Source organism: Acanthopagrus latus, chromosome 1, assembly GCF_904848185.1.
Source record: "Acanthopagrus latus isolate v.2019 chromosome 1, fAcaLat1.1, whole genome shotgun sequence".
NCBI classification, from domain to species: Eukaryota; Metazoa; Chordata; class Actinopteri; order Spariformes; family Sparidae; genus Acanthopagrus; species Acanthopagrus latus.
The window spans coordinates 14216966-14241725 of record NC_051039.1 but is presented as its reverse complement, the minus strand read 5'-3'; the positions used below and the strand labels follow the sequence as shown (position 1 = coordinate 14241725).

Here is a 24760-nt window from a genome sequence, read left to right as displayed (position 1 = left end):
TTTTTTTTATTTTTTCCGCACCTGTCTTTTTGCAACGCTGTTTTGTGAACTACAAAACTTCCCCGACTTTACATCGGCATGAGGGTGGGAAGATAACGGCTGAATTCCAATTTTTACGTTAACTTAGCCTTTAAGTGGTGCACTTTCAACTTCCACTTATGGCAGATGTTACAGCAATTCGACAGCAGCTGTCCAACCTAAAACAGATATGGATGGACATGTGCTTTCTCACTTCCTCCATGAACGTAAATTTAAACATCCTCAAATTCTATAGCGCAGAAACACCACAGACTCGTCTTTTTTTTTCCTCTCTTTTCTTTTTTTTCGCCTGGAAAAGGGACAGAAATACATGATCGAAACAAAAACACGGAACAGAAACTTGGTCACATGGATGCAAGCAGTCACATCCGTCCTCCGAGTAACACTTCACGCCAAACATTGGTCAATATAGCTTTTATTTCAGCAAATCATACATACACTGTAAAAAATGCATCTGTATCATTACCTTAAAACGCTATCAGAGCTGTGATGACAGTGTGTGATTGGTTTTGAGTGGCTACAGTGTCTGAGGTCATCGAAATGATTTGCGTGTCATCACACTCATGAAAACTGCACACTTTCAGACTGAAATCGTCTCCAGACCTTAAAGTGAATTGAAATTCCAAGTTAAAAGGAATGAGGGGAGACCAAAAAACAAAACAAAAAACAAAAAAAACAAACAAACAAACTATCGGACAGTTAGATGGCACTTTTCAGGTCTTAACATGGAATTTCAAAGAGATGTTTGATTCAAAATGATGCCCGACGGCTGGTTTAATAAGTGAAAATCAACATCGGAGCTCAGCAAATCCCAGGTCTGCATAAACAGTCACAGGACTTATCAAGAATACACAAATCTGGGAATCAGTTTTTAACCCTGACAGATATACAATATAAGTCGACAGAGCAGGTCGGGTACAAATAAAAGCAAAAGCAGAAAAAAAAAAAAAAAAAAGAAAACCACTGTAAGATGATCATCTTTTTTTTGTCATATAAAGCTGTCTAAACCAAAGCTTCCTCTAGCCAGTGTACTAATATATAAACCATTTTCAAATCCAGCAGAATCTAAGTGTTGTTATGCCTTAACTGTTAAATATATCTGTGCTTCTCTACACTCTAACTACCCTAAGTTACAAATCAAAAAAAGATCTGAAGTATGGCCTATATTTAACACCATCATAAGAGAGACCCAGAGCGCGAGCCATACCAAAACCCAGAGACGTTTTTTCCGAAAGCCGCTCTTAACGCAGCGTAGAGACGAGCTCAAGTCGTAGCCCGGTAAGCATGCTCCTCGCCACTGCTGCCAGCACCCGCCCTCACCAGTTAAAGGCACACCTTCACCCTCCCGCCGGACATTTTTTTTTTTTCGACAGGTCCGCATTGGCTCCGTGGGTTTTATTACTGTGCAAGAGACGTATCCTGTCACACCGTGTGCTCAGATCATGAAGGATTTTTAAAAACATCAACCCCCCGCCCCTCCCCCACCACCCCCGGACGTTGATCCTGCGACGTGAGCTGCGACGAGGTGTTCTTCGACGTATTAAAGATAAGTAAACTTTTTCTTCCTTTTTTTTTCTCTTATAATCACACAGACGTGTATAACTATGCAAGTGCAGTTTTCATCTGTACACGCTCGAAGGGAATTTTTTTGTCGTCCTCAAGCTTCAGTTTTATCTATATATTTTCCGGTTCCACAAAGGTTTTTTTTTTTGTTGTTTTTTTTTTTTTAGCCTCTGGTTCTACAGACTGAAACGACATCACGCAGTATTAGACATGCTACGACAAATCTGTTTCATCTTCTGTATTCATCCAACAATGGATTAGAAAAATAGATAATAATAACATTTTTTTTGTTCACCCCCCCCTCTCACACCACCGGCCGAGCAGTACATTGTTCCTCCCTCGTTGCTGAGCCTTTGAGATGATTTGATTTGATTTGTGTCTCCGTGAAAACAGCTAGCATGTCGGTTCTGATTGTTATCCAACTCACACTGTGTTTTTTTTTTCTTCTTTTTTTTCCTTTTTTTCTCTTTTTTTTTTTGCCTTAATACTCCTAATGAAGCATGTCTAACTCTTATCTTGTTTTTTTTCCACACAGTTACAGTCACAGTTACAAATCAAGATCAAAAGAAAACCTAAAGAGTGCAATATTCTCTTATCTACATCATCAACATCCCACCTATACACAGGAACATTTTGATAAGGAGTTAAAGGGGTTCGGGGGGGAGGAGAGGAAGAGGATGAAGAAGAAGAAGAAGAAGAAGAAGAAGAAGAAGGGGGAAATCTCTTTAACATTGCGCCCTCAGGCGTCAACACACTCGGGCGTCGGGAGTGCTGCACAAGGACGTGACACACTAGAAGACATGAGACTGTCCAATGAGGGGAGAGGTCTTTTGCACACGTGACCGAATCCAAAGCGCTGGATTGGTTTTTTGTCGATTAGTCCTTGTTATGTTCTCTGGTCGGCTGACACACAAGTGAGCAAGTGCCGTTAACCATATTTTATACTTAGAGAGGAAGAGAAATCATAAACGTTTGCCAGGAATATTGTTTTTCTTTTTTTTCTTTTCTTACTAATGAACAAACAATACACAGAGAGTAGTCCGTAGGCTGTTAGTACGATTAAGTATCTGCCTGGGGGAGTCACCTAGAAACGTGCAGTTTGACCAAACAAACAGTTTTCTCTTTTTTCTTTTTTTTGTTGTTTTCTTTTTCGGAAAAAGAAAAAAAAAAATAAAAATTACGACAGGTATTCGTCGTCGTCGCCGTCCTCATCCTCGTCGTCCTCGTCGTCCATCCCGGCCTGGTCGTCGAGGACGAAGGAGTCTTCGTCGTCGTCGGTGAACAGCGAGTCTCCGCTGCCGAGGTCTCCAGAAGACTCCAAAATCACGCCTGGAAACACAGAACAAACCAAATCTCCCAGTTAAAGGGGGCAACTCTGACGATTTTCAAACTACTTTGCATCGGTAGAGTATGGGTAGAGTATGCAAATAAAAAATGCAATCACTTTTACAGTCACCCTTTGTGCAGTATGAGCAATAAATCTGACGCTGATGTCTATGAATTATTCCCTCTGTGTTACCTTCCCTGCGAATCTTTTTTGTTCCCTCACGCGAACACAGAAATATGACACCCTGTCCCCCCCCTGGGATTTTTGCCTACCGCAGTTCGCCGGGCCATGGGTGCGTGAGCCAGACACCTCGTTGCCATAGCGATCCACGCACCAGCACTGGCCGCTGCTGCTGTGACACTGGTGTGACCTGTAGTAACCCTCCTCATCGCAGGACGGAAGGTACTGCCCTGCACGTAGAAAAAACACACAGACGCACACAATGAATTACAGCGAACACACTTGTCGTTTCGCCTTTGTGTGTGTGTTTGTGTCTGTGTGTGTGATTGTGTCTGTCTCACCAAGCAGTTTCTTCCCCGCTTGCTTTTTGTTGATACTGGACAGCTCTGCTTTACAAGGGGAATCTGCAAAGGAGAGACAAGGGACTGCGGTGACAAACTGCACAAGTCTGCTTTTCTGGGCTGGATCTGTGAGAACTTTGCTTACTTTGTGTCCTTTTCTTTTCTTTTGTTGTGGCGTTTGTTATCCTGCTGCTTCTGCTTTTATACGTGCGACTGACTCATCTGTGAATACTGTTTCTCTATGCAAAAAAACTCATTTTCATCCAAGGTCTTATACAATGGCGCTTTAATGCCGTGCATTGTACTGTACTGTGCCGCATTTATTGTTTTTTAGAGACTACAGTTATGTTTTCTGTACATGCAGAGGGAGGATATTCCATTCTGATTGACTGGAAGGTGTCTTTTGTCTGTAGAAGTTAGTTTATAGTTTATTTAAACTTAGGCCAATCAATTTGAGCAGTTACGACAAAACTTTGTTCACCAAGTCTGTGGAACACAGTAACATCTCTACAGCCAAGTAGGAAGAGACGAAGTGTACGATCAGAGAGTGATCAAACAAGCCACAATTTTTCAAAACCAGAAAGTCAGTCTGTGATGATGAATGATGGCTGTGGACATTAGCGGGTACTAATTGGGTTTTTGTTTAAAGCCTGCTTATTTTTCATCTTCCCTGTATCTACGGTGGCCCCGGGGCTCAAAATGCAACATTTATATGAGGCGATAAAGTTTTGTTTTCTGAAATATCGTGGGGTTTTTCTACCCTCAGGGCCACCATTCTTTTTTTCATTAAGATAAGAATACGATCCAGAGGCTGAAGCTGACTAACATCTGTGTTTTCATGTGTAACTCAATACTGTCTCCATTTAGAGTGGTAATGATTCTGAGCATATATATATATACCTTCACAAAGGATGTAATGTTTTCACGTAGGATGAGTCTCAGCCCGGAATAGACTCTAGAATATGCTTTGGTTCAGATCCAGGATCCAATCAGCACTGCAAGATTTTTTGATTGGTGCAGAAGCGTAACTGGTTTTCATCTGCTCAGTAGGAAGCAGATAACTGTGGTGTGGTGGTTTGACTTGGATTATGGTGATGTTATCTATAGACAGCCCTCTGCCTTCAGTCATAAACTGAAACATGACAGGCTTTTTATTCTATTGCTTAATAAAGCCCTTCAAGGCAACATGCAATCATACATCATTTGGTGTGGTAGTCATTATTAGACTTGATCAAGTGCATGGCAGTTGCTGAAGTCCTGCCTGCCTCAATCTGGAAAAACTGATTTTAGTTTTTGTGGTACATTTTACAACATGCACTGGGCATCACCCGGTGGTTCTTCGAAAAAAATGTAATTAAAGGTTGAATGAATTGTATTAATAAATATCCATGTTTGTATCTGCATGTTGAGTACGGAGAGACAACCGTACCTGTGTGCCTCTGGAAGCACGTGCACCACTCGGAGCTGGTTATAATCTTGTCGGCGCGCGTGTCGCAGGACTTGAAGAACGCATCGGAGCACGGCTCGTTCCTGTCCAGGTAGAGGCTCTTGATCTCTGATTGGTCCAGCTGGACGTCAAAGTTCGTGTCCAGCCGGGAGAACATCCAGCCCAGGGGGTCCTTACAGATAGGTGACGCCCCGACCTCGAACTCTGCTGGCGAAAGGTTAAAGAAATGAGCGACGGTGGGTACAGCCAGGCGGTAACGCAAGATGGGCCGTTTTGTGTTAATGTCACGTGACTCACTGTTCTTCTCTGGCTTCTGGATCTTGACTCTCTTGTGGTTGCCGTTCTCGTGCAGCACTCTGAACCAGTCTCTCAGACGACTCACCACCTCCTTCAAGTCCGACTCACTGCACACTGAGGAGCAATTACACTGATGATTAATGATGATAAAGTGATGCTTTACTGCCTCCCTTCTCCCTTGTGGAGACGAGAAGTCAGAGTCAGCTATAGCGCAGCTGCCTTACAACTTCAGTGTTGTGCTAAAGGACACTTTAGTAGGGCAGAGGGGGGCTTTGACACCATGTAAGTAACTTTTTAATTAAGGGGAATTTACTGTTTCTCCTGGCTTGCAGTGTGCAGTCATGTGTGCAGAGCCTTGTACCTTTCTTCTCCGCAGAGCTCTGTTCGGGCTGAGCGGGGCAAGGACACAGGCCGGCGCACTTCACAGCGATCTTCTTTCCAGTGATGCACGCCTGGTAGTCTAACTTACACTGAGCAGGAGCGACACGGACAGAAGAGGGGGTAAAATTCAGGATATGCGTCTCATCACCACTGCTAGGATGTGAGATAGCGGTGATCGTGTGTGTGTGTGTGTGTGTGTGTGCGTGCGGGTACCTTGGTGGAGTAGCTGTGGCCATCAGTTCCACAGACAGGGGAAGGGTGGACCACAGGGCAGGGTTTGCACTTCGACCCCGGGCTCTGGTACAAACTGGCATCTTTAAAACTAGAGAGGAGATTTGGAAAGACTCATTTTTCCACACACGCACACTAAACATCTGTGTGCATAGGAAAAATATTGTGAATGATTGTCTTCATCACAATGCGCTGTTTATCCTTCCGGCGTCATTCCAGACTAATGTTTTCTAAGAATGTCCATAGCTGCGCTGCATTTTTTTCTTGTTCTTACATCAATTTCAGGAATGAGACATGGATTAGGATTTATGTGTGATTATTTTCTGATTTGCTTACACTGTGCAGTCGCAATTGTGTTGTTGCTAAGAATGGGAAATGAGGTCAGTATGGCGTTTCTGTCCTCTGTCCAGTCTGCAGTGTCCCAGACAGACACACACACACACACACACATACATACAAAGCCCATTCATATCACTTGGCAGGACTTTGTGTCCGTTGTAAGGCAGTGCCAACACCGGGGTAATTGGACTAAAAAGTAATGTCACACAACAGTCACAAAAGAGCCGGGAAACCAGTAGACCAGCTGGAAAAAAACAGAAAAACAACCACCCCTCTGGTGTTGGTGCTTATCATGCTGCATGAATAAGTGAGCAGGGAAACAACGAGGGAGGAGAGAAGGGACGCAAAGTAATAAAAGAGATTTGATTTGCTCCTAATCCACTGCTTCATTACTGGCTTTGTCAAGGAAACAACTAAATGCAACTTTGAGGGATTCCATATGTGGAAATATTTCCAGACTAACCACGAGATGCTGCCTGTAGCTAGTTAGCTCAGCTAGCTGTGCAGCTGGCGCTCATATCAGTCCAGGTGCTAAGTGGCAAGGGGCTAGCTGGTTAGCACGCTAACTTCAGTTGACATCTCTCCAACACAATAAAGGTCAAAACTGATTCTTCTTCACATTCTGTGGATGTGTTTCTATTAGTCTTACATACTGCACCTTTAATGTAATTCACGTGTGGAAATGTTCATTCCCGTGTGAACAAAAACAGTAAAAAATGTCCAGATCACATGTGACATTGTCTTTCGTTGTGCTAAAAGCTTAGTTCGCATGTGAAAATAGCCAGTCCCATGTGAAAAATTAGTTTCCACATGTGAAAAAAATAAGACCGTTGTGTGTAATATTTTAATTCTTGCGAAAGTGTGCAGTTTACATGTGACATTATTTTATTTTCAAATGTTTTGTAATATCGGTTCACATGTGAAAATTGCCAAATATTTGATTTTGTGTTTTCTTTCCATGTGTGAAAAAACCTAGTTGTGTATTAGTGTATGTAATATAGATATGAAAACATAAATGTCTTGCATGTAGATTTCAAATTCTTACATGAAAATACATAATTCACATGTAACAAGTTTTTTTTTTTATTTTCATATGTTAAAAATGTACTTCACATGTGAAAAACAGAAGAGGCAGATTTCTTGGGATTTTCCATGCCATGTCTTGTTTCTACATGCTGAAATTCTAATCCGCAGGTCAAAAACGCCAGTCACAGCTGTATTTATATAATTCGTGTGAAAAATTCAAGTTCCGATGTGACATATTGTCTTTATCTCTCTATTAAAATCTTACATTTACTTTTGAAATTGTGACTTTTTATTTCAGGAAGGGAACTTTCAAAACGTTAACCTCTTATAAGGACAAGTGTGTGTGCGTGTGTTCTTACCTAACTCTCCTCTGGCTGACACAGGACGCAGTCTTGTAATCCTCAGCCACACACACCTTGTGGCGACTGCATTTGATCTTAAGACAGGGGTCTTTGGCCGGATCGAGGCCTAAAAACACAAAACAGAGGCATAAAATGAGAACAAGTGTCTTCTGTAAATGTGTGTCTGAATTGCATGTGCAACAAAAACATATCCTCCCTTTTTAAAGAGCTTCCTAAAAGCCCACTAGTACAAACAAAGAAAAAATCTACCGAGGTTACATTTTCCTTTTGTTCTGGATCAATGATTCCTAGTTAAACCATGTACTGTCTTTTATTTTCTTACAGATCCAAGCTATGGTGTAATAATCCGCGCGTGTTAATTCCAGCCGCTATCTGTTCACTTACAGTTCACTGGCAAAGTCTTTCTCACGCTGAACCGAATGAGCTATAATACCATTAAGCATCTTTACAGCTAAAAACAGATGGGACTGGTTTTAGAGGCTGCTGCTGACCTTACATCATCCTGAACTGAGTGTCAGTCTCATGTGTGCTCTTGCTGAGATTCACCAACTGATCTGGTATCAGATCTTACAGCTGAGGGCCATATCTGGCTTTTAAGGGAGAGCCGATTTTAGATCTGAGTCTCAGGCTGAGACTGCGATCTATGTCGGTGAAGACAAGCTAGCTGCTTCTGACCGCAAGTCAGCCTTCGGCATGGCAACCTGTGTGCAGGATGTGAGGCCTCCAGCTGATCTCAGAACAGTTTGTGAATGACCTCTGCTCTAAAAGAACCTTACAGTAATCCCTGAGCAGCTTTGGCAGATTATCCTGCCTCCATCCTCCAACGCATCTAATGCCATTGTTTCCCTGACATGTCAACGTGTGTGTGTGTATGTGTGTGTGTGCGCGCGTGTGTGTGTGTGTGTGCATTTGAGGATACAGTGATAAGGGAGAGTGAATGTGTTCATGTCCCGTTGTTTCTGGATGTGTGCATGAGCTTATCACTGTCTGATACAAATGGAAAATGAGACGAACAAAGGATAGAAAATCAACTGGTAGGTGCAGTGAAAAGACTTGGTAATAGCACAAATAACACACGCTCATATAAGTACACTAATAAGTGAGAAGTGTGATTGTAAAAATCTGCCAAATGGAGGTTTACACAATCAAGTACACAAGATGCTCACCATCCTTTCCTCACTGCTACTAATTCTTGGTAAACCACGTCTGAGCCGTAATGAGTCACAGGGCGATTGGTTGCAACATGTTACGAACAGCAAAATGTTTGAGAGTCTACGTTTCAGACAACAGGCAAAATCAAATTTAGAAATATGCCAATGTAAGGAAAGTCTGATCCAATGCCTGATCATATGGCAAGAACTTTTTAAGAAAGTTTAAAGGTCTGGCACTGAGGGGAATATTTTCAGGGATACATCTTGAGAAGCTCCGTAGAAACACACATGGGTTGTACAAAATATCTGAGTCTATCTCAGGCCCAATTATTGGACGTTTCAATTCTCCTGTTTCATAGCCGAAGTCCTCGCTGTGTGATATCCAGATGGCATGCTGTGCCATATGTGTTGCTGTGGCTGAAACTTTGTTGTTTTTATTTCTGTCAAGTCTGGTTTTTATTTTTTTTTTATTTTTTTTTTTTTATGTGGGGTACAGATGTTTGTTTTTGATGTTTTCTTTAGCATTTTATATACGTATAGGTTTCTTGAGAGCTTTTACATGGTTGAAAAACAGAAGCTGTCAAAGCATGTCAACATTTTCCAGTAGTAACCCAAAAACAAAATTAAGAATGTGGAGATTAGCATATCATGTCTCCTTTAACTTTAATACCTCTTACCATGGCAGATCCTAATTGGACAAACGCCATTCGTGGTCTTTCTGCTAGTTTGTCTGGAGGCAGCCAGTCGCACTGGATGTTGACAGATCCAGTGGAAACATAAGCAAGCGAGCAACTCACTTGTACTGTACATTTTCTACAGCATATACTGTGATTCCCTAATTTATCCCTATTTAATTTTATGTAATGGATCAATTGTGTATGCTCGAAAAAATCATGACTCACGATTGTTCATCACTGTGTATATATTGTTGCAAGTTCACATCCATATGCAGAGTAAAAAATCTTAACTACATTATTGATGGAAAAAACACCACATTTAAAGATGTCTTCATTTTTGGAAGATGTGCAAGTCCTTTTGTATCTTTTCTTGTGTTCTGTTTTACCACAAAGCCAACAGCACTCGAGGCTCTCTTCCTCACACCCACCTTGATCGAAGGGCTTGGATGGAGTCCACGTTCCAGGCTCCTGAAACAAGGTTAACCAATGAGCAAAATCACAACAAAAACATTGTTCAAATGACTTCTAGAGTAAAAAAAAAAAACAACAAAAAAACCCAAAAACATGACAGATACGATACTATTAAGCTGTTGTACAAACCTCCACTTCCTTCAGGAGAAAGCATTACAGAGAGAGAGAATGAGGGATTCATTTTGATTAGGTTCTTTCTTTTTGAGTGGAAACTTTGCATAATGAAATAAAATGATCTGGAAAACACACACGCACTCGACGACACACCATCAAGTTACAAACACATGGAGCATGCATCCATTGAGCCGAGACAGTGTCAATGTCACGACAGCAGCTCTATCTGATCATTTGCATAAAAAGGGCTCTCTGTGTATGTGCTGCTTATCCTCCCACATATCGCCTAATGGAAAATTGTTTATATACCACATGTGGCATCTTAACACCTGAACCAAACCCTTTGAATATGTGAGAGAAATATTAAAGGATAAGTTCACCCAAATATGAAAAATCTGTCATTATCTCGTCACCCACATGCCGAAGGTAAGTCAGGTGTTTCATAGTCGACGAAACATTTCTGGAGTCTCAGAGCAAATTAGCTTTGCAGCATTTTTGTAAACAACTGAGGTAGATGGGGGAAAGAATATAAGAAAAAACGAAATATAAAATGGCTCCGTACAGCTCTTCCTTTGATTTGGTTTGTGAAAATGCAATTTGAAGTGGATTGCAATTACTATGACAGGGTTTTAAAAGAAGAAAAAGAAAAAAATATATACATTATGTTTAGCTATTTGAAATGAAGGGAAGACTTAAAGGCATTAAAGTTGGAATCAAATTCTGATCAGCCAGTCAAATTTACATGGGGCAGAAATGCATGAAATCTTTCGGAAACTAATTTTCTCCGACGTGGATCAGGTTGTGAAGAATCTGTATTTACAGCAAAGACAATAGACGTTAAAATGTTACGTTTTGTACTAAAAGGTATCCGACTCAACGCTTTGTCAAGCTGCAGTCACAGACGATCTCAAATACAGTGTAAGAAACAAACATGATCAAACGCTGAATCTTCATCGGTCTGGGAAAATGCAGACCTCCCAGAGCGCACATATATTCTGTTTTATATAAAGCCAACTGCATTGTCACATCAAGAAAACTGAATATATGAATCATAATAATTATGAATAATGTTATTTCCCATGTACCAAAGTGCTTTAGTTTCTCCATAAACATTTGAAAGTGAACTGTTTTGTTCAAACCTTCTGAGATAAAGTCAAATGGTTCAATCTGTTGCCTGTGGCTTTGTTTAAACAGTCTAAATAAGGGCTGCAGACGAGCACAGAGGTGAGTGATTTGCCTGCTTTTAATAGAAGCGGGAGACACACCCAGGGCAGTGCTGGCTTCTGATGCAAATGTAGAGGGAGCTTAAGAAATGGAGAGCTGCGTTGTGTTCAGAGGCTTCATTCGCTGGTTTCTGTCACGGGTTTCATTCAGAGTCAACACTGCACTATGCTCTCGAGAACACGTCTGTTTACATCATACGCGACAGCCACACACATACATGCTTACACACATGCCAACATCACAGTTGTTTAACCTCTAATGAAGTCACTGAACTGACACTAACGCCGGGGCGACATGGCCTTTGACTTGAATTGTGATATTTCTAGGCTACATCATGATGCACGATTTATATCTCCATATTTTGAAATCTCTTCAAAAGCACTTCATTAATGCAAGGCTGGAGCATCAAATCTCACAATATTTTTGTTGTTCATATCAGTACTCCAACAATATTGTTGGTATGACAGTGAGATTTTTCATATGTAATCATCAGTAATGTGGATATAATGACAGAGTGGGTAATAGAACCGGTAGAACAGTCTGGCGAGTTCAAAAAAAAATCACATCACTTTACTTTAATACCGACGTCAAAACCAGGAAAAGACAACATGCGCCCCATCGCGATAAAACAATATCCAAAATCAAAAGCCCTATTCGCATGGGTGCTACTATTACCTGGGGACCTCTACTGATTTGTAATGCGGAGGCTGCCTTTGACAGACGAGCATTTATACATCTAACACATACAGAAAACTGGTCATCACAACTCTAAACTATATCAATGTGGCTTGTGAAGAACAGACGCTCCGCTTCTAAAATGTTGATGTTGCAGACGCCTCGACATCCAGGGGACGTCTGTAAAATCAAGCAAAAAAATGCCAGATTGCGCTTTTCCCCTGTGAATGAACCATTGGTAATATAGAAATGTAAGTCATTCCAACTCAATAAATAAACCAGATGAATAAATAAATAAATAATAACAATTACTTAATTAATTTACTATCTTACTACTAGATTGATTGATTTACTGTAACTCAGAAAAAAAAAAATCACTCTTTCTGTCTTGATCTCTATTTCTCCATGATTTTTTCGTGTGGGGCCTCTCTCTCTCTCTCTCTCTCTCTCTCTCTCTCTCTCTCTCTCTCTCACTCTCTGCATGTGTGTTTGTGTGTGTGACTCATTCAGCTCTTTATGCCAGAACAAATAGGAAGGGAAGGAAACAGGGGAGAGGAAAAAAAACATCTTATCAGCATAAATCCCACAGCGTGGCTCGATGGAGACGAGTGTCATACCACCGGGATGAAAGGTCCGCCTAGTACATTTTCCGCATTCCAGTGTCGTGCAAAATCCGAACCGATCGGATGCATCAAATTCAATCAAAGAGTAAAATACAGTTCAGTAATTCCCGTGGACACAATCACCTCTCACTCTCACATGTACAGATCAGACTTACCGTGCTATGGTCATATATTCTGTGCACGAATATATTCATCACTATGGTGATGGGTGTAACGGCACTGACTGATTAATTGTGAATCAGCCATGATGCAGGAAGGCCATTATTCATCATAAAGCAGTTATTAGTTATGGCGCAGTAAGGAACTAAAGAGCAGTGAAGCTGAATGTGCTTTAAACAAGTGACACTTCATCAGCTATGTGAGGGCAAGAGTCTCCACAGGGATGCGAATCAGTGGCTCAACACTCAACAAGTGAATTCAGTTGCCTTTTTCCATTGTTGCCATAACAATTGACACAATCGTATTGTAAGTTCATAAAAAATGCAACAGAGTGGGCTTGTTGGTGACTGAAAAGGTGTTTTCATAAAGGGGCGGTACTACACTGTGCTGCTTCAGATTGGCCTTGGTATAAATGTTGGTGCAGCTTCTTTGTAAAAGTTCTCTGCCATGACAAGACAGAAACATATTTGTTAGAAAGGTTCAGCGTCGGTTGAACTGTGGTTGAAAATGCAGGGTTTTTTTTTGTAGTTTTGCAAAGTTTACAGGATGTTGGGGGTTTTTTGTTATAAGCTGTCAATTTTGCTTCAAGCAGCAGAAATATGTGAACTCCTTGGAGGTCTGCCACGTTTGCTGATGAGATGCAGTTTCCTGTATTGTCACCCGCAGAGGAAACACCTACAGAGTTACTGACCTGCATTTCATGACTCGGATGCATTTTCGGTGTTTGCAAATATGGTGCAGTATGGTGTTTGCTCAAAGCTTTTATAGTGACTGGTGCTGAACCCAGAGACATTCATTCAGTTGTTTGTATCACTGATTTATGATTTATTTATTTAACATCTATATGTGTCAGCAGGGTCTATCTGATATTGTAATGTTGGTGTTGAACATCATAATTAATGTGGATCCAGGAGCGTAATTGCAACTGACCTATGAAGCTGTTGTGATGTCATAGGTACGCGATTCACATTGGTGTTGTTGCAGGAACTTCATAATCAGTGTTGCACCATGATTATTCTATCAAAAGTGACAAAGTCCACATTTGGAGGTAGTTGTCACAGCTTTATTTTTTTTATGGTCACTATTTGGTTGTGTTTACATGACAAAAACACTATGTTTACATTACGTTTAGGCATAAAACAAAAATACTTGGTTAGGTTTAGGAAACAAAAATACTTGGTTAGGTTTAGGCGGAAAAAAATTAACTTGGTAAGGTTAGGCAACCAGAATGCTTTGTAAGGTTTAGGCAACAAAAACACTTGGTTAGGAAAACAGAGTTTGGGTTCAACTAAACCCTTTCACAGTGTTTAACACATGTTTGAAAGGATAACTTCTCCCATGTGGGTCTTTTTCTGTTCTTTTCTTTTTCTTTCTTCTTTGTGACAGAAAGCTGTGACATTACAAACCTGTGATTGGCCCGTTGCAGTTATGGTCCAGGAACAACACCAACATGGCAGGAGCCTACAGGATGTTGTGCATATCTATACACTGCTTCATTGGAAATGATGCAAAGACCTCTACACAGTGATACCCACGCCTCTAGGTGTTACTGCTGGTCAGCACTGTGGAGCTGAATTTAGATTTGGATCTATTTGTCTCTATGCATGTGCAGCATGTCTATGCACGTCTCGCTCCCTTATACGCTGACACTGTTTGCCACCAGGTCCTAGTTATCTTTCAAAAAGCACGACTTTAGCTGGCGCATCTCCTTCTCTCTTACTTCCTTGGACTCTGCAAAAATGAGCAGGGTCACCTTGTGCTTTCTCTCAGTTCTAATTAAGTTCTCCTGCTCGTCCTTCAGTTCTAGCCCCTTCTGACCCTCTGCATCTTCACTAGAGGTTCCTCATTACTCGTGGTAACACTGCTCCCTCTCTACCTTCCACTTCTATTAAAAGGTCCATATTTCAATGAGAAAAAAGTTCGGCAATTCAATTCATTTAGATTTAAGCACAGTAAACTGACATCTTAATATGAAGGACACCCATACACTGAAGGCTTTGCAAAGATAAAGCCAAATAAAGAGGTACTCTAGCCTCTGTTCAGGATGGTTTCCCTCTAGCTCTGTGGACCATGATGACTGAATAATGAGAACATTGCATTATGGGGGCAAGGCCCTCCAGACCAGTCAAGACAACAAAAGTGCTTGCGGTCTGATTCCTTAATGGAATCAGTAGACGCACGCAAGCTCGTACGCACACACACGAAACGCACACGCATATGCCCGTCAACACACACACACACACACACACACACGCCCAGTTCTATAAACAAACTTATCACCACAACACTGACTGTAGTGCCAGAATCCGTCAGCGCTACAAAACATCAAATAACTGCATGAATGCACTTCACTGCACATGCAACCAGCCACCCACTTTCCAAAAACCACAGAAAATCCGAAATTCAACAATAGGTCTAATGGCCTCCTGAGTGTGCGCTCTAAAAATAGCAACTTTTCAATTTATCTCTCCATCTCTTTCCACCTCTATTCCTCCCTCTCCCTTACAGTCAGCTGTCCCTTTTTTTTCTCTCCTCTTGTGCACAAACACAACAGCGTGTGCATTCGCCTCTGTTGGCTAACATCGTAATTTGCCACTGTGCATCCCGACTTTGGTTTTAATTACACGCCTATAGAGCCAAGTCCTCGTGAACACGTTGCCTCCGACGACCCCTTCTCTCACCTTTGCTTAAGATATTCACAGATCAGCCCCGCTAATTGTGTCCCTCTGGCTTCCTTACACCTTTTCCCGACTCTTCGCTGCCTTCCTCCTGACTTCCAACAGGAGAAATATGTGCATGTTTTCACTGTTAATGGCTCTGCCTGTCCTGCTCAAGCATGTCGCATGCACGCGCGCAGAAACTCACACAAATACACACTGAGGTGCTTTGAAGTGGAAAAGGCCTCCAGCTCTGTACCTCCCCTACATCATTCACCCTCCACAACACAAACAACGCAGGACGGACATGCACAGGAAAGAAACACACACAGAGTCAGATAAGAGGTGATGAGGGGAGAGGATGAAAAGGTGTAAGCTGCTTTAATGAGGCCGGGTCCAAATGAGGCATTAATGTATTCCTATACCGTGCAATTAAGTGTCGTGCTCTTCATCGCACATCACTCATTGTGTGTGTGTTTTTTTCCCACCCATTGTTAAATCTTCCTCCTCAGCTTATCTCTCTACTCTGTGGCTGCACTGAAAGCTGGGCGAGACCTAGTAAACAGAGCAGAATGTCTAAAAAAACCGAGATGGCACCAGTGCAGCGAAGACAGCCCCAGGCCTATCCAGGACTTACAGTAAATCAGTGGCCAAGATCCTATCTAGTGCACTTAGCAGGAGACCCACTTATGGCTCTTGCTGAAAGATCAAAGTGACAGTACATGCCTAAAATGTAAAATTCAAAGAAAAGTTTGGCCTAGAATACCATCACATGAGATAAAAAAGGAGGTGTACTGTGCAGTTCTGAGAAAAAAAAAAAATTACGTCTAATTATGAATACTGTGCTTATTTGATTGTAGGATTAAGATAGCGCTAACGGCAAAGACTTTCATCCAAAACTAAGGTATCCAAACTTCTTTGTGAACTACCAGCATGTTAAAAATCCACTTTGGTTGATCTTGAAGCTTAAAATGGGCAATTTGCTAAATTTTGCAGCATTATGATGTCAATAATGTCTGATTGCACGCTCCATTCACTGTACCTGGGAATTCGGAGCATGATGTCACACTCTGCGAAACAAGTTGGAATACCAGTTCTTGTCAGGTTAGTAGCCATTGTTAGCAACACGAGTTGATACCGACGCATCGGCGTGTTATTCCGTGCATACAAACATCAGTTACGTGTCTATGCATAGAAGTTGGACAGCACTGTGTCCAAGACTTATGCGATAGACACAAATGAAACACAAGTGACAATAAACAGTATAATTCACAGCTTTCACAGCTGTTGGTGCACAGATTTTCAAAATCCAACTTCAGTTCCAGCTGAAATTGCCAGCTGGTCATTTTGACATCCCACGTCAAATCACTGAACACAACTTTAATATATAAATCTATTGCTAGGATTCATTTGTAGTTGAGTATGTAAGAAGGAAGTCACTGCAGCATTACAAGTCGTAACTTCCAAACATGACGAAGCTTAATGCTGAACGGAACCACCGTTACTCGACAAATTGTTTATGCATGCATGTGTTCATGTTAATATCATTCACAGCAAGGACGAAACATCTGATTAAGCTAACCTTGTTTGGTGATTTGAGTTATTGATGTCTTGTGATTTGAGCCATGTTGAAAAATGGGATTTATTATTGTCATGTGTGGATGAATCCTCTTCAATTACCTCTCTAACTCGGCAGTCCGGACACGTGATGTAGCAAGCTAGTGTAAGCCTCGACGGCTAAACCAGTTTTTGTAAAAGATCACTTCTATGTAAGAACTAGTTTGTGTGGTGAAGCCTGCTTTAATTCAGGGATGTGTTGTTAATCACCACTAACTCTTTACACTAAACTTGGCTACGTTTGAACTTACAAAGAGCAGATATAAAGCAAACTCCTGATCATTATTTTGTTTTTGAGGGTTTAATAAAGCCTATGCTCTTTTCTCTGGATGTGAACATGTATATATTTATATATATGTGTGTGTGTGTGTGTCCTTCAGAAGTACAATTCTTACATGTTCTAGGCTGACACAATCACTGCCAGTGCAGTATGTGTCATGACAAACAGTTGCAGCCTTCCTGTGCTAACCAGCCCCTGGAGCTGTAACCTCTATACAGGGTGTCACGTGACAATAATGTGACAGTGTTGGGATGCATGTGTTCCATTAACCGAGACGACATCCATCAGATTGGTGTAGCTTCGAACTACGGCACATCCAGATAATGAATCAATTCATTTAGAAATGGAACGAGGCCGCGGCAGCATTGTCTTATATTCACCTCATTCCGAGCATCAAAGAAAGGAAATAAAAAGCTGCTTTAACCTTTTGCTTTTGTGTAGAAAGACGCAAAGAGGAAGATGAGTAATTCCTGCGTTTATTTTCATTTCACCATATAGATAAATTCCTCTGTGAAAGAATGTTAAAACACCCAGCAACACACAACATTAAACAGGACATTAAAGGCACATATGTGTGTATATATACATATGTAGCAGATAATGCTACGGTGCTCCACCTTTATCTGTAATGCCTGAGCCTCAAGGTTAACACAGATGTGAATGCACACAGAACCTTCAGTTTGCTGACAATCACGTTCTTATCTTTCCACTATCTATCTATCTATCTATCTATCTATCTATCTATCTATCTATCTATCTATCTATCTATCTATCTATCTATCTATCTATCTATCTATCTATCACTCTTTGTCTCGCTGTCTATCTCAAAGAGCAGCGCATTGGCCAATCACTTTTCCTCTCTGACGTTCTGTCCTGACACCCTATTTGCATAATCCAAATCCTACTGAATAGTTGGACCTGAGGTGTGTCACGTGGTTCCACCTGAGCCGATGAGTTCACACGCTTAACTTTAGCGGGCAGGGAAAGTGGAGATTTAAAAAAAGAAAAACAAAAAGTCCTGATGCACGGAAACACAAATAAAAATAGATGGCAACATTTTGCCTTGTTCTTTGCGCTACTCCTGCTTTTCTCTCCCTGACACCAGATTCATCAAGGGGCTCTAATTCAGAGAGAAATCCTCCTGCATGTGTGCAGCATGGTGGTGAAACCACTCATTAAAGCTGGTGCGAGTGAGGAGCGTATTCTCTCTGGTGCATTATGTTAACGCTGTTGTTTTTGCAGCACACTCGAAGTACGGCTCCCTCGCAAAAAGCCTGTTTCTCGTAATGTGCGTGCGCGCGTGTGTGCATATGAGCATACATACTTGTGCGTCTGTTTGTGTCTGCGTGTGTGCGTGCGTGCGTGCATGGATGCAAGTGCAAGCGTGTACAAATCACTTCTGCTTGTGTGGACCCATTTACCGCAATCTGTGGTTAGAGGCAAGATGTGCTTCTAACAAATGCTCTCCACCTGAAACCTACACGGCACTATTACAGAAGGGAAATATTTAAACAGATTTATTTTTCACTTTGGGTTCTCCTCTCTCTCTCCTCTGTACCCCCAACGGTAGCGATTCCCCCGACTTCTATCTGGAATCTGCTGCTGTTTAGCGCAACACTATAACCAGCTGAAAGCATTGCAACGCAAGCCACGAAAATGCAATTTTTTTTTTTTTTCTGAACACACACTGAAAGGCTGATGTCTGATAAAAAAATAAGGATGCAACAGTGGAAAGCTTGAATACATTAATTCTATTTTAGCATCTTGACCAGGGGCAAATCTAAGGGTAGGGTCATGAATGAACTCGTCTCATCATCGTCACATCAAACACACAAACAAAACAACCCTTCCTGTTTCAACATATATCAAATGGATGGAAACAGACATGTTTTTTAAACACTACTGGACGCTCATCCCCGCCTGTAATCTGGATGAAGTGCCATTGTTTTTAATTTCAGAAACCAAATCAAGTCAACCATTTCAGGTGTTGTACTGACGATTACCTCATGGAACCAAAAAAAAAACCCAATAATAATGAGATAAAACTAATAGAATGAAATAATCATAATTGCAAAAAAAAAAATTGTAAATTCTCTGGGTTTAAAACAAGCATTTCTGTTTGAAATAAAAGCAAGTTGATGAATGATCAGTCAGTGAAATATTAGTATATCGGTATATGTTGTCCAATTTGAAAACCTCTACAATGTAAAATATCCTGCCTCTATTACATACGTATCTTTGTCTTAAGTGTTTGACAACCACTTTTCAATCTGGAAAATAATATTCTGTGTATAGACAAGCATTGTATATCAATGTGTATGCATGTCATCCGATATATGGATATCATACTATTTTTACTACCTAATACTGGTGTCAGTATCGGCCCAGAACATCCAGTATCGGTCGGGCTCAACTATTAAGGCACATCTGCATGGCTCAGTTCTGAGTGCAGGCTGCTGCCCCTTCCTGTATTTACTTTAGGACACTTCATTTTGGTATCCTGACTGTCAGGAGGGTAAAAACTGTCCACTGATACTCTGCTGGCTGATGCTCCACAGACAGGTGCTCAGCAAAATGAGGAGGAGGAGGAGGAGGAGGAGGAGGAGGAGGAGGAGGAGGAGGAGGGGCTCTGCTGTCGGTTTCCGTCATTCCGACCATTCGCTTTAAGACACATTGGTTCCTGTCCAGCCGTGATCTGGGTTTATACAAAGTGCCACGCTTGATGCCACGCAAGATTCAGACCTTAAGCCTCGTGAGCCAGCTGGGCCACACGATCAGAGGCTGCATGTGCCATGACAATCAGCAGCAGCACCACCACCTTCAAGAAACACGTCAGGGTAATGGCGCCTGACAGCAGCAGCATAATCAACCAGATCAGTTCGAACGCAATCAGTGCAGCGCTGGAGACCCGTGGGAGACCCACATGTACACAAGGACACTCAAACACACACTTGCTCTTTTTTTCTTTTTTTAAAGTCTTTGTCATTCTGTTAGATCCCAAGATCTTCATCTGTGAAATGTGGTTACTGCCAATGCCATTTTACAGTTTGAATTCACATTGTCCAAACTCACGAACGTTGCTTTCACACAAACTGCATTCAGCGGCACGATGGGACGATATGAAAACTGTGATGTAACAGACAGTCTTTAGTTTGGGGGGACATTTCGTATTTACAGACATCCGTCTTCACTTTATTTTATACAATGTGCAAGCCGTGCCTTCAGCCGTGGTGACATTTTGAAGCCATTCACGTGGGAATCTTCTCAATTTTCTCGATTCCCGATAATGAAAACTCACCGCAGTCGACCAATCGTCCTCTCTCTCTCTCTCTCTCCAAAGTTTTTCTTTCATGGCTAGTTGTTCCTTATCTGAACAAAGGGTCATTCATCGCCTAGAATGTAAAGCCCGCTTAACCAATTGTGATTGTGATTCATGGCTATATAATCACAACTGATTTGATAACAATGTTTTGGGTCTTGACGTGAACGCGTATGTAAGGCTGTGATCTGAAGTCGCAGTGTTACAGAGGCGCCACTCGCCCTGTCGATAGACACGGTACCGTCAAAATGATTTAGAAGCTGCTACTTCAAGGTGGAAAAAAGTCACATAATGCTGCTTTAAAGCACATTTTTCAAATGCCAGCACTTCTGAGAGCTGTTCAGAGGCACATTCACAGCAGACTGACGGCAAATCTAATGCACCTCTGTTGTAATCATAGCGAAATAAATTAAATATTCATAATAGGAAGAAATCCAAACTATTTCCGGACACAGCTGATTGCAAGCCAGGTGTCCTGTTTTTAGATTTTGAGATGGGGGGGGGTGACCCTCCCAGTGCTGTACTATACAGGTTGTAGTTTTTTATATACATTACAGTACATTCAGGCTCATCAAAACGTTCAGTGTACTGTATGGAAATGTCTGCATCCACTGAGAGTCCATCTGCTCCACCTGGCCATCTTTTGCGTTGTGTTCCAATGCTGTTATACCCACCAACCGGGGCCTATATTGTGATATCTACATATATATGTGTATATATATATATATATATATATATATATATATATATATATATATATATATATATATATATATATATACACATTACACACCCATGGATCCACACGAACGTGAGTGTGATGTCTAGAAACACTCGCATCTCATCCTGTGCCAGGTGCTCATGCCTCCAAACAAGCAGGCCTCGCCGCTGCGGACTCCCGTCCCTCATACCTGCCCGCAATTAGGCCCCTTCTTTCGGGGGGCGGCGGGCTGGACTCAGCGGTGCCTCTCGGACAGCTTGAGGATGAGCATTTGTGTTTTCGCAGAGGCCTATATGCCTGTATGTCTCACGGACTCACACACACTCACATCACAGGCAGGGACGACCCCCGCGCCGTCCCCTGTACACTGTCTCGGCGGAGCAGGTGATGAACGTGTGACAAAACAACCACGACGGGCCCCGTGACGCGTCGCTTGGACACAAAACGAGGAGCGCATGATCACAAACCAATGAGGGGTGGCTATAGGGAGAAGGGGGGTGAGAAAAAAGGTGGTGGTGGTGTCAATGAGATAACGAGGAGGGACGGCGTTGGATGACACAAGAACCTAAAATGTGTACTCACGTCTCTGAATTTGTCCCATCTCCCCGCCAGCCACTTATCGTCCAAAAAATTGCCGCTGTCGGAGCGAGCGGAGACCGAGTGTCCGAGGGCGACGGCGCACACACACAGCAAGGCGGCGCTCAGCATCTGCGGACACACAACAACAGCGGGGAGAGAGGACATCGGATCAGGCTGCGGGACACCGCAATCGCGTCGGAAAACCACGGGCGGCTCAGCCCCGCATCACATCGAGCGGACGGACGCGGCGCGTCACCACTGAACAGAAAGATGTTTGGGGTTTTTTTTTTTCTTGTGTTTTGTTGTTGTTGTTGTTGTTCTCCCCTACCTTGTGGCATCAACCGCTCTCCAGACTGTATGTGCTCGCTGCCGTTTTCTGTCACTAGTAATAGCAGCCCTCTCTCTCTCTCTCTCTCTCTCTCTCTCTCTCTCTCTCTCCGCACCGGCTGTCTGTGCGCAGCGGAAAGCGGGAGCGCGCATGGCACCGTGCGCGGGCCCTGCGTCCCCCCCCACCCTCTCTTTGCCTCTCCTCAGTGCGGAGGAAACAGTCATGATGGCTCAACTGCTATCGGCCCACCACAAAAGTGTATTCCACTGATTACCTGTTATGAAAAAGACAAAGGGGCAAATCACGTGACAAGATCGAATTACAGCAAACAATCAAGACAAAGAGAAAACACACACCCAAAAAAACAAAAACAAAACAAACCCAGGAAGTAAACCCATGTGCCTGCGTATGTGTGTGTGTGTGCTTCTGTGTTTGTGTGTCCTTTAATTCTCCATGTGTCTTTCTTACAGCCATCAAATGGGAGCCGCTCGGGCTTGTTTGTACAGTACGGTGACTCATGAGAGAGTTTTGACACACATTCCTGGCGGAGGTGAGCTCAGGACTGTAAATTGATGCTGTAAGATAACACGCTTTCCATCAGAAATGCACCTAACTGTGGATGATTTGTGGGGATGGGTGGAACCGCCCCTGTTAGGACAGTCCTCTCTGGGACACGCAGAGCCGCAAAGCATTCTTCCTCAGAGTGGTTAAGCGTGATTGAAGGTGTTTCAAGGGGGGGGGAGGATTTGTTGCTGTTGCACTGAGAGGATTTGTCAGTACAGAAGGAACAAAAATATCAAGTCTGAATGCCACCATCAGCCTCCCGAACAGCTTCGGCGCGCCTCGGTGTAAACTCTACAGGTCTCAAACCTCTGCTGTAAGAATGAATACTCAAGTCAAGTCAGTGTATTTTATATAGTCCAAAATCACAAATTACATAGCCTCAGTCGGCTTTGCTATCTGTACAGTGTACTTCTGCCCTTTGTCCTTATATCCTTCACTCAAGTAAGGAAAAAAAAACAAAAATGAAATGCTAGAACGAAATGAAAGAAACCTCAGGAAGATCCACAGCAGAGGGATCCTTTCCCAGGATGTACAGACATGCAGTAGATGCCATGTGTTCGGAGCGGACGAACAAAATCAGAGTATACAGATCACGATGTCAAAATCACTGAGTATCTACAAAAGGATGAGACCACACTGAAAACTTTCAAAGCTGCTGTCTGTTTTGCTTTTAAGCAATCCCTCTCTTTCTTTTTTCTTTTCACTTCTTGAGGCAGCTCTGTGCTTCTTTCTTTTCCAGACCAGGAGGGTCCTACTGTCTGTGGGATCACAAACAGACAGGCCCGCCTCGTCACCGAGTTCTCTGTCCTGATTGGGTAAAGTGGGCAGGGATAGTGTTTTTTTGTTTGTTTGTTTGTTTTACATATATAAGAACATACCACTTGCAGCAGCTTTGATGATGTCTCATAAGCCTGGAAATAATCTGAAAGTTTGAGGACTCTGATAGTACGTGAATCCCTCAGAGGTCGAGTTGTTATTCTAAAAAAAGAGATGATTTCTCAGTGTCAAATCAAAGGTTTCTGTGAGGGACCTGCACTGAACTCTGCAGAACCTTGATCAGTCGTATCCAAAGCACGATCAGGCAGGCCCAAAGTGACCACGCCACCTCCATCACCGCCACCCATCAGAACATCAGTATAGCGCAGCACAGTTCCCAGAGAGGTATAAGAGCAACTTCATCACAGATCATCATCCAGACATTTTTGTCAGAGGACTTGTTGATTTTTCTACTTCAAAAAAAAAACCTCAAGACTTCAATCAGCCTGTCAGAAGGAGGCTGTCTTGTGGCGATCTCAGTGGAGGAGCAGCAGTCTCTAAACCACTTCGCAGGAGCAGAAGCAAGGCCAAACACTTGAGGTGGGCTCAAAGAAATACCTGAAGGTCACAGTGGATGACTGGAACAAAGTCCTATTCACTGTTTTGAAACTTATGGCAGTAACAAAATGGTTACAAAATGAAAAAAAAATGGGGGGAAAAAAGATAGTAAACAGAAGCATCATGAATAATGGTCTTAGACTTTTGGAGTGTGGATCCAGGATGACGACCGAGACACAGGCCCTCCCCTCCACCACGGTGACCTGGAAGATTACAGGCCACACAAGATAATTACCAGAACAGATATCACACTGAACACAGATTTTAATAACAAATACAGACATAAGAAGATGAGCACTGATCTAGAGGTGTTTCCTCATCTGGCCAGGTCAGCATCTCACACTCATGTTTCAACTACACTGAAATCTGGTTACTGCAAAGAACATTTGAATGATTAACGCTGTTTTTCTTGGTCATCGAACCATTCACAGTGTCCTCCTCTTAATTTATTCTTTTTTTTTTCATTATTAATTTGTCAACCATTGTGATGGCGAGATGAGATAAGAGGAGAATGACGCAGAGACGAAAAAGCAAAAACCACTGCAAATGTGGAAAGGATGAGCAGGTTTGAGAGTATTAATATTACCACGCTCTTTACAGAGGAGCTGGATGGTCAGGAGGGTCACGGCATTATTATGCACACTGTTGCTGTAGAAACCAACCTTGACCTCAGCTTCACATCTTCATCTTCAGA

The 24760-nt window shown here is 42.3% G+C and overlaps 1 protein-coding gene across 4 annotated transcripts; it reads right to left on the bottom strand.

The window, feature by feature from the left end:
- Positions 1-437: 437 nt before the first annotated feature.
- Positions 438-22261, bottom strand: spock3 (SPARC (osteonectin), cwcv and kazal like domains proteoglycan 3). Of its 4 annotated transcripts, none has more exons than XM_037093305.1 (12): positions 22129-22261; positions 21804-21929; positions 9962-9970; positions 9790-9829; positions 7531-7639; positions 5789-5897; positions 5556-5664; positions 5195-5308; positions 4880-5104; positions 3451-3513; positions 3202-3339; positions 438-2931 (listed from the first exon to the last, which is right to left on the bottom strand). In XM_037093305.1, the coding sequence occupies exons 2-12, from the start codon at positions 21927-21929 to the stop codon at positions 2780-2782; spliced, it is 1194 nt and encodes a 397-aa protein (XP_036949200.1). In that variant the 5' UTR covers positions 22129-22261; the 3' UTR covers positions 438-2779. The 4 variants fall into 4 exon arrangements, with proteins under 4 accessions (XP_036949200.1, XP_036949208.1, XP_036949215.1 ...); XM_037093313.1 differs by having other exon boundaries at positions 4880-5101; XM_037093320.1 differs by lacking the exon at positions 9962-9970.
- Between the last annotated feature and the right edge of the window lie 2499 nt (positions 22262-24760).